The 14,156-nt window shown below is 40.6% G+C and overlaps 1 protein-coding gene across 3 annotated transcripts in view; it reads right to left on the bottom strand.

The window, feature by feature from the left end:
• Positions 1-680: 680 nt before the first annotated feature.
• The window catches only part of JADE3 (jade family PHD finger 3), a 63,431-nt gene continuing 49,955 nt past the window's right edge, over positions 681-14,156 (bottom strand). For all 3 annotated transcript variants that reach the window (XM_039725719.1, XM_039725718.1, XM_039725720.1), the window contains 4 exons: positions 8,450-8,566; positions 7,531-8,004; positions 5,657-5,774; positions 681-4,144 (listed from right to left, as the gene is read on the bottom strand). In XM_039725719.1, the coding sequence (XP_039581653.1) occupies positions 3,258-4,144; positions 5,657-5,774; positions 7,531-8,004; positions 8,450-8,566 (1,596 nt within the window). In that variant the 3' untranslated portion in view covers positions 681-3,257. The remainder of the gene's footprint in view (positions 4,145-5,656; positions 5,775-7,530; positions 8,005-8,449; positions 8,567-14,156) is intronic.

A 14,156-nucleotide genomic window follows, 5' to 3' on the forward strand; every position in this document is an offset into this window, starting at 1 on the left:
ATTGCAAATCCCATCCTTCTTGAAGGCTGCCAGCTGCAGAGCCAGTCAGAGCAGGAGGGATGCTATGGGATCAGCTAGCCCAGCACCTCCCCCTCCACCTTCACCTTCTCCTTTTTCCTTCTTCCCTGCCCTAGGCCAGGGAGCAGCTCCAAGGTACCCACAGCACCGGCTGCGGGAGCAGGGGGAACTACAGCCGAGGCAAAAGCCGCGTGCAGCCGAGGATCCCGGGAGCCGCTGGCCCCGCTCAGTCCCTGGCACGGAGGCTGTGCGTGTTCAGTGCGCTCATCCGCGCTGCGAGAAGAGGGATCAGACAGAAGGCCTGGCGACGGCTCTTCCTCTGCAACTCACCGCGTCCGGCAGGGAAAACCAGCCATACCACAGCATAAGCACATACATTGAAAAGGGAGGCCAGGGCAGCAAATGGTCTGTTACATTTGCTCAGCTAGGCAGAAACAAAAGCCAGGCTTGCACTATTTGCTATACACAGCAAATTAGTGCTCAGCGACTCTTTTTTTGGGAGGCTGAAGGGGAAGGGTTTTCCTGGATACTTAACTTGTTAAAGTATTGCCAAATCGGCAGAAATAATTTACTCTCAATGGATGCAATACTGATGAGTTTTACAACCTGCCAGACCCAGAGGGTAAAGCCCTGAATAAATCACAACAAATGAAAATATTGTTAGCAGTTTCATAATTTAATGAAAAAGTACTTGTAAAAAGGGGACATCTGAAAAAGACCGAGTCCATCTTGGAAAATTGAATATATATATATTTATATATATAAAACAAAATGCAAAAACACAACAAAAAATTGACAAATAAGGTTAAGAGGTAATACTTCAAACAGTTAGCCACCGAACGCACAATAAAAACTAGCAAATGCACTTTGGGGACAATACTTGAGAACTACAGAACCAAGGGCTCCTTCATATGTCTATTAAAATCATGTAAAAATTAGCAAAACCATTGCCCAGACTGGAAACAACTGAATTGATAACCCCAGAAGAGCAGAAACGCTGAGTTTTGCTGAAGCACCATTTTCCCTCTCTTCTGTCATATGCTTCCAGCCACAAAATAACATGAACACTTTGCTGACCTCCCAGATAAGTGTTCCCAATAAAAGCTTAATAAAATTTCATGGCCAGTGAGAGAGGATTACTAATAAATATTGAAGGAGAACTAAGAGAATCAGAACCAGAATACAAATGAACAGACATTTGTTTACTTATTCTGAATGACCCATGGCTTAGAACACAAAGCATTTCCCATAAAAATAAAATATGTGGAAACCTAAATTGCTACTGCATATTTACACCAAAAGAAATAATTTTGAAGATACAGCTTTAGAAAGATCAATTACACAAATATACATAAAATCAAGAAGTAAAAAAAAAAATTTAAAAAAAATTAAGATGCATGAAGCAAACAGAGCAGATTGGCCAAGTATACTTTTTTAAAAATTATTTCACTACTTAAGAGTCCTCCAGCCCCTGACCTGCTAGTCCTATTGCAACTAGGGAGATTTCAAAGTTTAAAACAAATCTGAAAATGTCATTGCCATTTCCCAACCTAAAAGCAATAAATAAAAACTATGAAGCGAAACCAAGTTGCTGTTCAGATCCTGCATAGTCATCTTCATGCTGTGGGGGGAACACCTTTTTGTTTGTACACAAAACTGAACTTTCAACAGAGCTGTACAACGTGCCCTACACAACCTGTGGGTCGTTTCAGCCGGTGATGTGGGGACAGAGGATGTTGTGTGTTTATGAAATGTACAGCATTTCAGACAAAAATAGTGCAGTAGCTTTGTTGATCAACACAACACCATCTGTAAAACAAGAAGTTAGTTTGCATTCAAACAAAAGCCCCCTGTCTTTGAAACAAACAGAAAGGGATTAATTCACTTCCCTTCGCAACTCCTCAGTTGGTACTGGCTGAAATTTAATTGCTATTTAACAACTGCTGATTTTAAAGGACATACAAAAAATGTGTTAAGACTGGGAAACAGCAACTGATCCAGAGGTTGAAAAGCAGCGTAATAAAATAGTAGATTTTTAGGAATTAAAAAAAAAAATAAAATCTTTAATTAAACCATCATACTCTTAATGATGACTGGCTAAAATTTTACAGACCTAGATGCCAGAAGACTCCTATGCTGTGTTCAGGCAACTAGGGTTGAAAATTTGCACCTGAAAAAAAAATTCAGCTAAAATTATTTCTAATTCTGCTGACTTTAAAAATACCAGGTAAAAAACACCTCTGGATATGAAATCTCAGTTTCAAGAGGAACCTGGCATCACCGGTGATTGCCTAAGTGTAAGTGTCAAATAGCCTTTTTCTTTGAAGTAGTACATCTACTTTTGTAAACACTATCCACAAAATTAGCCATCTGTACTTGTTAGCTGGGTAAAATATTTACAAGTGCATCCCACAACAAGCATCTATGTACAGAGATTAAAAAAAACTGAAGTACTAGAAGTTGTATATTTACAAAATAAGCGAATTATTGTGAAGAGAAACACAACCTTCAGCAAAAGCAGGGAAGGGGGGGCACGTCTAGAGGTCAGCGAGTTTGGCAGCGCCAGCGACGCCTGCTTCCGCCCTCTGCAGGGAGCCTGCAAACGCCACTGCAGTTCAAAGCCTCCTGCAGAAGGGGATCATCACTTAGTAGTCACTTTGGGCCTGATCCAGCAGAGCACACCGGCATGTGTTCGGATAGCTGAGCACAAACGTTCCCGGGGGAAACCAGCAGGACTTTTCACGTGCTTAACTTCCTAACACATCCGTAAGTGCATTGCTGGATCAAAGCCATACTGCAGGTGCCACAACAACGCAGTTTCAGTGTCTCCGTTTGCAGTCTCTTGCAACACGTTAGAGCAATGCAAGGACTTCTTCAAAACCTGTCCACCACCACGAGACTGCCTCCACATGAACACGGTGCCTTGCCCTTCAGCTGGCAAAGGGGAAGTGCTTTCCTGAATTTTTGCACGATTAACCACTCTGTGCTCTCCCAGATGTTACCCTCTGATAAAACACACAATTTCCACATGGCTTTGTGGACAACTGAGCTAACCTTGCAAAGACTGCAAACCAATTCACAGTTGAACAAAACTACTCTGATTTCTCTCCCCTCCCCCATCCCCTACTGCAGCTCTTCCTAAATAGGTCCTAGACTATTTTCTGGAACCTTTTGATGCTGAGCTTTGCACTGGTACACTGGAATACATAAAGGCTGAATTACCCCGTGGGGGCTTCTAATCACCTTTGTACCGAACTGTGAGATATCATATTCTTTTTGTTTCTATTGTGACAGTCTCTTCCAAAGTCCTTACTTGGGCTTTCTCTCTCTGAGCTACTTCGTCTTAACCTCACTTGTTCTTTGTTTTCATCACTTTCTGCTTCAGAGTCACTCAGCTCTAAGTCAGGACAGTACCCATCGTTGTCCTGGTATGGAGCACCTTCAAGTGTCTGCTTGCTCCACAAGCGATCTTTTGTTGCAAGCCTTCTCGTTGGCTTTTCACAGCACCGGAGATCTTCCGTGGTCCTCACCAGACTGTTGGTAGCCTCTTTAAAGGACCGGCTGAAATGTTCTATGGTGGATTTTCGGAACCCACTCTGGCTGGCCAAGTGAGCCGTGAGCACGGACTCTTGTTCATAGGACGTCTGGCTGGAGCTGTCTCTCTGGCTCACATCTCCCACCCTGCCCATCAGACCATTGGATTTGGACACCAGCCTTGAGTTCTCCTGCTGCACCCGCCCATTCCCGATGGAAGACTGTCCATGCAAAGCAGCCTGGAGCGCTAAAGGCTTCCCGGAAGGCTGGCCCCGGTGGAACTCCATCAGCTGCGTGGGGCCAGAGTCCTTTGCCTCGCTCCGAGGCTTGCCGATCCCTGCCAGCAGCCCATTACTTCTGCTGTCGTGCTGATACCTGGCATAAGATTTTGCTTTAATTTCAAATGATTCCTTTGACACACTCCGTTTGCTGTAAACAGTGCTGTTGTTGTCAGGAGAAAGCGGTCTGTTGCCAGGCTTCAGCGAGTTATTTTTGCAGTCTCCCAGTGCTGATTTGGGCATTTTTAACTTCAGGGTGATCCTGGGAGGTGGGTAGAACAGCGTGTTCTCTAGTGCACTTGTCAGGGTATGGCCTACAGGGGAAAGAGGTGAGGAAGCAGAAGAAAAAGAATAAAGGCTTTTTTAAAAAGCGTAATTTCTTTTGCCATCCGTAACAAGTTTTATTGTCCATTATATGGTCCTGCAACAGTAAGAAGCATTTGCAAATAATTAGCGTGAAATTATTTTAGGACACTAAGGAGAAGTTGGGATAACCAAACTGTTCCAAATTATCCACCGCTTTGGAATTTAGGTAAGCATTTAAATATTTCCATTAAAAACAACAATGTGCCCTTTTTACGAGGCTCTAAGCCAGTGAATTGAACCAGTTTTGAGATATGACTGAAGTTGTTCCAACAAAGCCGTAAAAAAGGTTCATATTCAGTTTTGGATGAAGAAAAAACAATGCTTCAAACTGAGTTTCAATTTGGACTTAGTTCAACTCTCTGCTTTGTATTATAAAATTCTCTAAGCTTTAAAAGTCTTTCTACCTCAACATACGAGTTGTTTGTGGTAATACATGCATACAGCGCCCACTGCAAATATCAAGCTATTATAATAAGTATTAAAAACCACTTGTATTTGTAAATATTAAATATTTACAATTTAAATATTAAATAAACTCAGTCGACATTTCTAATAAAATGCATTTACACAAAAGCAAGGAGCTTCAGAGTGCCACTGCTTCCATGAAGTACTAGTCTTATCTAAAATAGTTAAAAAAACCCCCCATATCAGTACTAACAAAACCTATCCATGTGTCAGGGGCAGAAGAAAAAACCACAAAGATTTCACTCTAAACTCAAGTATGTATCTAGAAAGACCAGTGAGATCTTAGTTTCACACAAAAAAATAGCTGCCTTTCCTATTAAAAAAAATCCCAGTAATTACACTGGCATGCATACACTCTTCCTCTTTCCAAATGCTGTGTTCCTTTTAAAAAGTTGCTGTAAATGCGAAGGGCAGAGTGGGGTTTGGTACCTCAGCATTCCCAGTTACTAGTCCCTATTAATACCCAGAGTACTTAAACTCTTTGGAAGGAAGTAGAGCAAATGCAGATGGCAAACGAAGAAATCTGCGCTGCTCATGACGTGCACAAGGCACATGAGAACAGCAGCAATTCCCATCAGTCACTCTTTCCCTTGCCTGAAGGAACCAACTGGTGACAGCAAGCAAAAAAGCCTTCTCAGCTGGAGAACCAACCAGCAGGGTAGAGCTTGCTGTGGGGAACCAGGGCCACACCCCAGCAGCACAACGGTGCAAAAACCTGGAGATCACCACCAGCTCATTTCTGCTATCTGGATGCCACAGTGATAAGCAATAGGCATTTACCAGAAACAGCCATAAAATAAAGAAATATTCAAGTAAATATTTTAAGTGATTATATAGTTCTCCGTGTGTTGCTACTTTGATTGAATATGTACTTGAACAAAATTCTTAAAGGCATTTTTACATGTTAAAAGCACTAACCAGGAAGATAAAGAGAATGCACTGCTTTAGTTTAAATACAGACAGGATTTATAAATATTTTACATTTATGTGATTACCTGCAGCAATTTCCTGGTTAATGAGTTGGACTTGCAAGTTGAAGACCTGTTCATGTACTTTACTGTGGGACAACTTCAGTTTCTCTCTCCTGCTTACCATGTAGCAGAGATTTCTTACCTATGGAGGAATAACAGGAGACTTAAAAGGCAATAAGAAAATAAATCCAGACATAGTTTAAAAAGACTATCAACAACATTACATGCGAAATCCCTTGGTAAAGTTCTTGTGAATATTACTGAACGTACCTAACTATTAAAAAAAATGTTCAGCCTGGAAAAAAGAAGGCTCTGGAGAGATCTCACTGCAGTTTTTCCTTATATTAAAAGGAATTATAAGAAAGACAGAGACCAGAGCCTGTGGTGACAGAAAAACAGGTAATGTTTTTGAACTGAAGGCGGGTAAGTTTACATTGGGTGTAAGGAAGACATTGTTAACAGTGAGACACTGCAACAGGTTTCCCAGAGAAGTTGTGGAAGCCCCATCCCTGAAGTGAGGATGCGGTTTTGAGCAACCTGGTCTCATGGAAGGTGTCCCTGTCCACGTCAGGAGTGTTGGAACTAGAGGGTGTTTAACGTCCCTTCCAGCCCAAACCATTCTGATTCAGTTCCACATAATTCTACTTGTTTGAGTTAATAGCAAAATTTCCACCTAAGGCCATAGAGGAAGAAGAGACAATGGAAACTCTTGATAAACACCAAAAAGTGCTTTCAAAACACAGAAACAGCGTAGGGGCTGCTTGAAAGGTATCTGCCAAACATACTTTCCCCAGCACTCAGTTCCATCGGTTCAGAACTGGAATCTCTTTACCTAGAAACAAAATTCCAAGATTCCCAAATTTATATTTATCCCAAGATACAAAAGATTAGAAAATCTTGTGGAAAATCTTTCTGAAGAAGTTCAGAAACTTGGAAACAGGCATTTCAGATTGTGAATCACCTCTACTCAGAATAAGTATATAAATTTGATAAAATTTGATAAATAAAAACTATTTGGTGCAAACCAAACATTTATCAAATAAAAAGCTTACATGGTCTCTTGAAAAATCCCCACCCCCAAATACCAACCCACCATCTGAGGCATATTATGAGTTTTATATTTTTTTCTTAAAGTAAGCTTCCATATTTAAAGCAGTCCTGGAAAAGATCTGGAATTGATTATTATAGATTAAAGACAACAGTTACACTGATAAGTGCAAATCTTGGCTCCAACAATCTTCCTGTATTTTCATGTTGTTCTCTCCTCAATATTGTTTCCCCTTTTTTTACAACACTATTACCCCTCTTCTGCTTTTACTTCCCCTGTCCTCATCATATCTATTTTATTTTACTACCTTCTTTACATTCACTACCTACCTCTAAGCACTTGAAAATTGCAGGTGACCCCTACCCAACAGGCCAACCTAACAGGCAGTGGTAACAAGCCTTGCTCTTATTTTTTGTTTAATAAAAGTAACATTTTTTTCTCATTTAATTTGTATCACTAACTACTACTACAGTGGGTCAAATAAGTTTCTTTATTTTTTTAAACACTTACTCAACTTAAGCTGAAGTCATAGAGTCAATTACCAAATATGTCCATTGTACATAGAAATATGCATCTTTAAATACATAAAGGAATAACCCTTAAGCAAGTCAGGAAGCACTGCTTTCACCTTGGATCTTTCACTGGACTGAGAGAGAGAGCTCCTGAAAGTCTCTGCATCAGACAGTGCAACATATCAAAAGACTGGAGCTGAATGCCTTACTTTTTAATTTTTTAAATTATTATTTTTCAAATCATCTCACTTTGCTTTCCTCATTCTCACATTCATCCACAAAGAAAGACCTTGCTCACCTGCAAATAGTTTTTCAAAACTTTACAAGTTAATTCTTACCCTCTCTAGGTCCTGCCTTAAATGCATGAACATCCTCATGCGAGTATGAATGCTATCTTCTTTTGGCTGCACCAAGCCATTTTCTTCATCCTCCTTGGGAGGAAACAATGGTTTGTTAAAGTTACTTTTTCTCTTTAATTTCCAGTAATTGTAGATAAAGTCTACAGCAAGTTTAGGAAGGCCCAGCTCTGCTGCAACATCCTCCACTTTTACTAGTGAGTAAAACTCTTCTTCCAGCTCTCGGAGTTTTTGGGCTCGCAGGCTCGTTTTCTCACTCTCGGTTTGCTTCTGCTCTGGCACGCTCTTGGGGTGCTCCTCAACATCAGGCAGCGAATTCTGTTTGTTCTTGCTGTGCTTTAGACAGTACGACTTGAACTTGACCTCATCCCCATCATCCAGGATAGTCTTCATCTCTAAGCTATGCTCAAAGGCACAGGTGACATGAAAGGCAGTGATGCAGCTTTTCACGGAGCACTGCAGATGAAATAAAACAAAAATCCTCAATTACTAACAGTAACAGCAAACTAGAAAAAAAAGGACATAACTACCTCAACTACATGAAAATCCACCCCCACCAAAACCAATTTCCTACACATTCTTAAAAATATTGATCTCTTTTAAGTTGGTATTACCCAATATAGGATTTTCTTGTTTGCAGAGTTCAGTGAAAGTTTTCTGTTCATCTTTGATACACACATTAGTGGCTCTTAAACACCTCAGCCTTATTCAAAAGATGGCAACACAGACTAATTTTCTGTCTAGTCAACTAATTTGATAGAAAATGGCTATGAAGCAGACATCTGTCCAACAGTCAACTCCATTGTAAAGCATCTCTGAACACAGGAAGAACAAATACAAAACCAAAATTTCCCTTCTGACAGATTCACCCCTGCAGAGTCACTATGGGACAAGTACGTACCTGAATGCAAGCACCAGTTTTCAGTTTGCATAAACTACACACTAGAGCCCATCGACTTGGTGGAATGTGAGACACCTTTGTGATTGGCTCCATCCTTTCTGGGCAAGCAATACTAACCTGTAAAGAAAAAATAGCAGCACAGAAAACAGTTATCAAAGGGAAAAAAAACCCCAAGCTCACCATTTATATCAGAAGAAGAAAGCCATCCATTCATTTCTCTTCCAGCAAGATCTCCATGTACTCAGACTTCTCAGAAAGGGACCCCATAAGATCCCACACACAGACAATAGTGTGAAATATGATCAGTTTAACCTGGTGACTCAAAGTTGCAATTATTCAAAACATTTGAGGCACCTACAGCATGCCCTTGTTATGAACCAGTGTCCTGATTGCAGCCAAGATAGTGTTAATTTTTGCAGTAGCCAAGAGGAAGCACGGCTAGGATCCAGAGGTTATTCTATACCAGCTCACATCAGTTTCTCAGAGTGGGGGAAAGGGCTCTCTTCTGGTCAGGTAAGTGTGGTGTGAAGCCAGTGGTCAGGTAGCACTGGCTCTGTTACTGATATTGTAGTTCTTACAGTTAGTTTTTCTTTGTTTTTCTTATTTCACTTGCTGCTTCCAGTAAATTCTTCTTTTCTCAATCCATGATCCTAACCGTTTGTGCCTCCAAATCCCCTCTCCAGCCTGGTGCAAGGGAGGAGGTAGTGTGCATGTTTTGAAGTGCTTCAGTGGGAACACTAAATTGGGGAATACCATTCCTAAACCACTATCAGTTGAGAGACTGCAGCAAGTGTAACTCTTAAGTTTATTTCCATTCCTTCGTGGTTTTGGGGTTTTTTTCCCTCTGTGCTGCTTTCACAGGTCTAACTTAAATGTCAAAATACAAGCCCCTCAGAACAAAACAGAAACACCTTCCTGAAAAATTCCTGCTATAAAATCCCTAGATCTGCTACAGTATCTACTTCTGTCAACTCAATATTTGGGACAGAACCAGATCTATCAGTCAGCAGCCAGAAAAAGCCTTGCTTCTCAGCTCTGCCTCTCCACTGAGCACTCCCACCACAAGAGATAATCCTGATGCACTTTCTTAACTATGGACTGTATCAAATATAATTTGAGAAAAAAACAAACAACTACTCTTATTACAAAGCAGGATATAGTGTCTTCTGCTAGTTTTCACAGACTTAGTCTGGATGATCAATTTATCTCTGGTAGACCAGATTATAGATAGTACTAAAAGAAAGGAAAAATACCCCACATATATAGACAGAATAGTTTTTCCTATTCTTTGTTATATTAACTTCCATATATCCATTGTGATAGAAGTTTCTCAGTTGCCTGTTGTCTATATAGGGAAATGAGGACTTTCCTCTATGACTTGGGAACCTAAACAGATATATTTATATCTGTAGGCATCCCTAAGCCACTCCTGACAGAATTTATCCAAGCACAGAAACAAAAACTTGGCGAGCTCTGAATGACTAACATGAAGAACTGAGCCAGTATGAGAATGGCACAAAGCAGAATATTTCAGTGGGATAACTGTCCCAAAAACACCAGTCTCCAAAAGCTTAGATTTTGACACTTATACAACACTTTTTGAATTCAGCAGTTGTGCCTTGGAGGGCCACCTGGCAGAACCAAAACCACAATGCTGATATTATGCTGATACTCCACACTTTCTAAAAACAATTCATCTGAATAGAGCAGACCTGCATTTCCTGTAGTGGGAATATGGGCTTCTTCTCAAAGGGATCAAACCTAAGAACTCAAAGAAAGGAGGTTCCTAGGTCATTCTCTGTGGCACTGTGAGGCCAGAAAAAAGCTGATGGCTAAAAAAAGAAGTTAAGGGTGAAATCTGAACAACAATTATTTTGTTTTTCTAGAAAACTTTAAGAGCATTACTTTATAGTCATTTTCATAGAGTAAATCAACAGTAAGAGACACCCAAGAAAACCTGGGTTGGATGAATTAGTTTAGCATGTGATAATTAAACTGGCAACTTTACAAGAGCCAGTAGACAAAGCTGAATTTTTTTGCTTCCCTTTGGAGGTACATCATCAATGATGTGATGCACATATTCATTTAAAAACCTGTTTAATCCCTAAGGATGAAAAGCCTTCCTTCAGCAGACCTCCTCAGTGAGGTAGACTTAACCAAAGATAGCAGTGCTAAGCCACAGTTGCTGTGCTCAGAATATTTTTGCTACTCTCTCCATCATTAAAGTAGGTGGAAAGAACAGCTTCACAAGACATTACTTGGTTCATCATTTCCACATTAGGGAAAAAAAAAGCTGACCAATAGTTCATGAATTAATGACATAAATGGACTCAAATAAGATAATGTTTGTTACAGTACTTCCCTCTCTGATCTGCCAAGTGCAAGCCCACATCTTCTGGAACATACTGAGGTCAACTGGCTGCATGGCATTTCCACAAGTCTTCATTAGGAAGACACTGAGATGCTTCAGAAGGTTCAAGTTTTAAAGAACAGTCAGGCAATACATGATGCACCCCATGAGAGAGATGTGACTAACAATTTAACCTCTTGTGGCATTCCTATAAATTGGTGGAAAAGTGACAAGACTGTCCCTGGAATGCCCGAGTAGTTCAACAAAATCATGGCCAGTGCCCTTCAGTATGATCAAATGTAACTTTTTTGCTTCCAAAAGGAAAGAGACTTTCATGAATCTAACTTGACCATTCTCAGAACAACTGGTTACAAGTTGCACAAGTATTTCTGAAACAATATTGTACAAAGATTGTTACCACTACACTGAGAGAAAAGACTTCCCTTAGGAATTAAGGAATTGTATCAATGTGCCAGGTTGTCTATATTCTTTTCAAAATCAAAACAGAATCTACAATGACTTTTTTCTGGAGACTGAGTAATATCAGCTTTCCACTGGGCTTCCCAGCAGGAGCTGGGAATTGACACAGACCTCTTCCCTGTCCCTTTCTGCCCCCTTAAACATTCTCCCTGCTCCTTCCCCAGAGGAGACTCATAACGTCAGGAAACATTTGTATTGGAAATACTGTTCATTCAGCTTGTAATGCTGACTTGTTGATATTACCCCACTTTGTAAAAGCACAAAGAGGCACTTAGAGAGTCAGGTGCAATTTATTTATACTGGCTTTGTGCCACCTGCATGTTTCTGCAAAGAGGACTCAAGGCAAAGTCCGTTTGAACTTTACTGCTCACAAGGGATCCAGAGAGCAGAAGACAACCTTTTCATCCCCCAAGAACTCCCATTCCAAGGCAGAAATGATCCATCTGCCATAACACGTAGTCATTTTCTCCATTTCTTCACTTTGCATCAGGTTACATCTTGACTGCTATACTCTGAAGAAGTTCTGGGAGTGGGAGAGAGTGAAGACAATGGCTTGTTGAAGCCTACAATCTGTTATGCACACGATCAATCACGCTGCTGTCCTCTGCTTCCCTGCTAACTGTGCCACCAGCAGCTGCACCAGGACACAAGGATCTGCATCAGTGGTTGGGAAGGGCAGTCCAGTGGCTTGAGCACAGCCACTCACAACAGCTGCTCAGCACAGTAAATTTTATCTTTCCTCTACAGCCGAGCGGGGGTGTAATCACTTGCTGCTTCAGCTAACACCACACTGACTGGCAGAGGACATACCTGTAATAGGTTATCTAAGGCAGAGAAGCACCTTGAATTTCAAAACACTCAATACAGGTTTTCTGGTATCAGTGTTTCTTTTTTTGATTTTTTTAATTTAGAAGAACACCTTTAAAAAAAAAAACCCACAAAATAGACCACATATTTACACTAAAGCAAAGTAAAGGCAGAAGAAAAAGAGGATATAAATCAATGAGTACTCTTTGGAAAGTAAAAACCTTCCATTGTCCCAGTCAGTCAAGGGAGCAAAAACAAAGCCTTTAAACAGCATTAACTCCCAAGGAAGGAGGGGAAGAAAAAAGATTTTAAGACAAGTGCTGAATGAATTAATGCAGAACACCTGGCACAATTGACTGCAACAGTGCTAGACTACACTTGGTGACTCACGAAGCCTCTTGGAGCCTTTTGCCACAGAAGCCTCTTGGAGCCTTTTGCCACAAGACACAGACGTTTACAGCCCCTTCCTCCCTGCTTTCTGCCTTGCTTCACTTTGTTAGGGCCACAAGAGGAAATACCAGTGTCTTCATAATTAATGTTTATTTTAGGAAGTTCCAGCATGCTAGTATCTCGGAAGAAAAAAAATAAGATACATGATAATATACATTGTCCCCTAAAGCATCCATAACTGGAACTTCAAACTCTGTCTTTCTTGCCCCCTGCAGCACAGAAGGCCACTCCAGACAGGAAATGACCTGCCATTTTAGTAGAAATTTGCAAAGGGTTTTCCTGGCTTCTCTGGTAACTGAATTGTTTTGCAAATGACTACACACAAGTCTGAGAGAACAGATTCAAGAGGCATTTCCCATGCCTGCAGGCATGTGCCACCTCTTCACCATGCCATTGGTGTGGAGAGGAGGTGTCCAAAACCTGGAATCACTGAATGGGCTGTGGAAACAGCTGGATTCAAGCTTTCCCACCCTGGGTGTCCCTCAGTAACTTCTCTTCCTCAGCCAGAGGGAGATGGGCAGACAGGAAGTCAGGGTGAGCTTCCTGCCCAGCCATCACCACCTTCCCAAAATTCACTGTTCCTCTTCTGCTGATGAGGATAGCAAGGCAACCACATGCAGAATGGATCACTTAGAAAAACCAGTCAGCTCAGAGCCAGGAGAGCTTCCAGGCAAGACACTTCATAAGCACAAGAGTAGAAGTGACTTCTTTAAAAAAGAAATATTTTTGGTTTTTTTCCTCAACTCCTCTCTCCTTGAAGGTGAAAGAGATAACAGAAACTACAAGTAGGCCTGAAAAGAAAAGTGCAACTGCAAAGATAATCTCCTTAAGAAGCAGATATATATATGCCTGAGACAAGTAAGAATTACACAATATATCCAATTACTAAGTCAAAATAAACCAAACCAAAATCTTAACATCTTCCTCAAAGCTGTACACACATCACACCTGTCTGCACTTGGGAGCAGAACACTCAGAAAACACTGTATCCTTCTTTTTATGGTGCTGACAGATCTGGCTACTGTCTCACATTAAACCACCCACCATAATGGATTTGTAAATCTTACCAGAAATAAAACATAAATATCCCAAGTGCAAAATTAAACACAAACTCCATCTATACCTACCAGAACTTTCTATTTTACAGAACTACACTGTGATGCTAAATTGATTCAAAATGGAAGAGGAAGTGTAAAACTTCATTATGAAACTCTCCATGTATGTTATGCACAGATACATCAAAAAAGACTTTACTTGTAAAGTGTATATAACAGAGATAAAAATTCTCATCTCCCCACCATTCAGAAAAATTCTAATTCAAAGAAACTTTAAGAACAAATTGCAGCATACATCCTATAGAAATAACGCAGTGTAGGCAACCTTTAAGCAAACAAACAAACAAAACTCTGAAAAAATGGAGGTACTCATGCAAATTATACACATATCTGAGCACACAAATTCATCAAAAAATATGAGACAATGAAGCTACAGTTGTAAGACACAGTTGCCCTTTCTAGCAGGTCACAGATACCATAATGACTCCAAGAAGTGATTGCTGAATAAATGGAGGTGACAAAGTGACTCATTAATGGAATACAATCTGGACCCTCTCCCACACTT

This window comes from Passer montanus, unplaced genomic scaffold (assembly GCF_014805655.1).
Source record: "Passer montanus isolate IOZ18808 unplaced genomic scaffold, ASM1480565v1 scaffold56, whole genome shotgun sequence".
Taxonomy (NCBI): domain Eukaryota; kingdom Metazoa; phylum Chordata; class Aves; order Passeriformes; family Passeridae; genus Passer; species Passer montanus.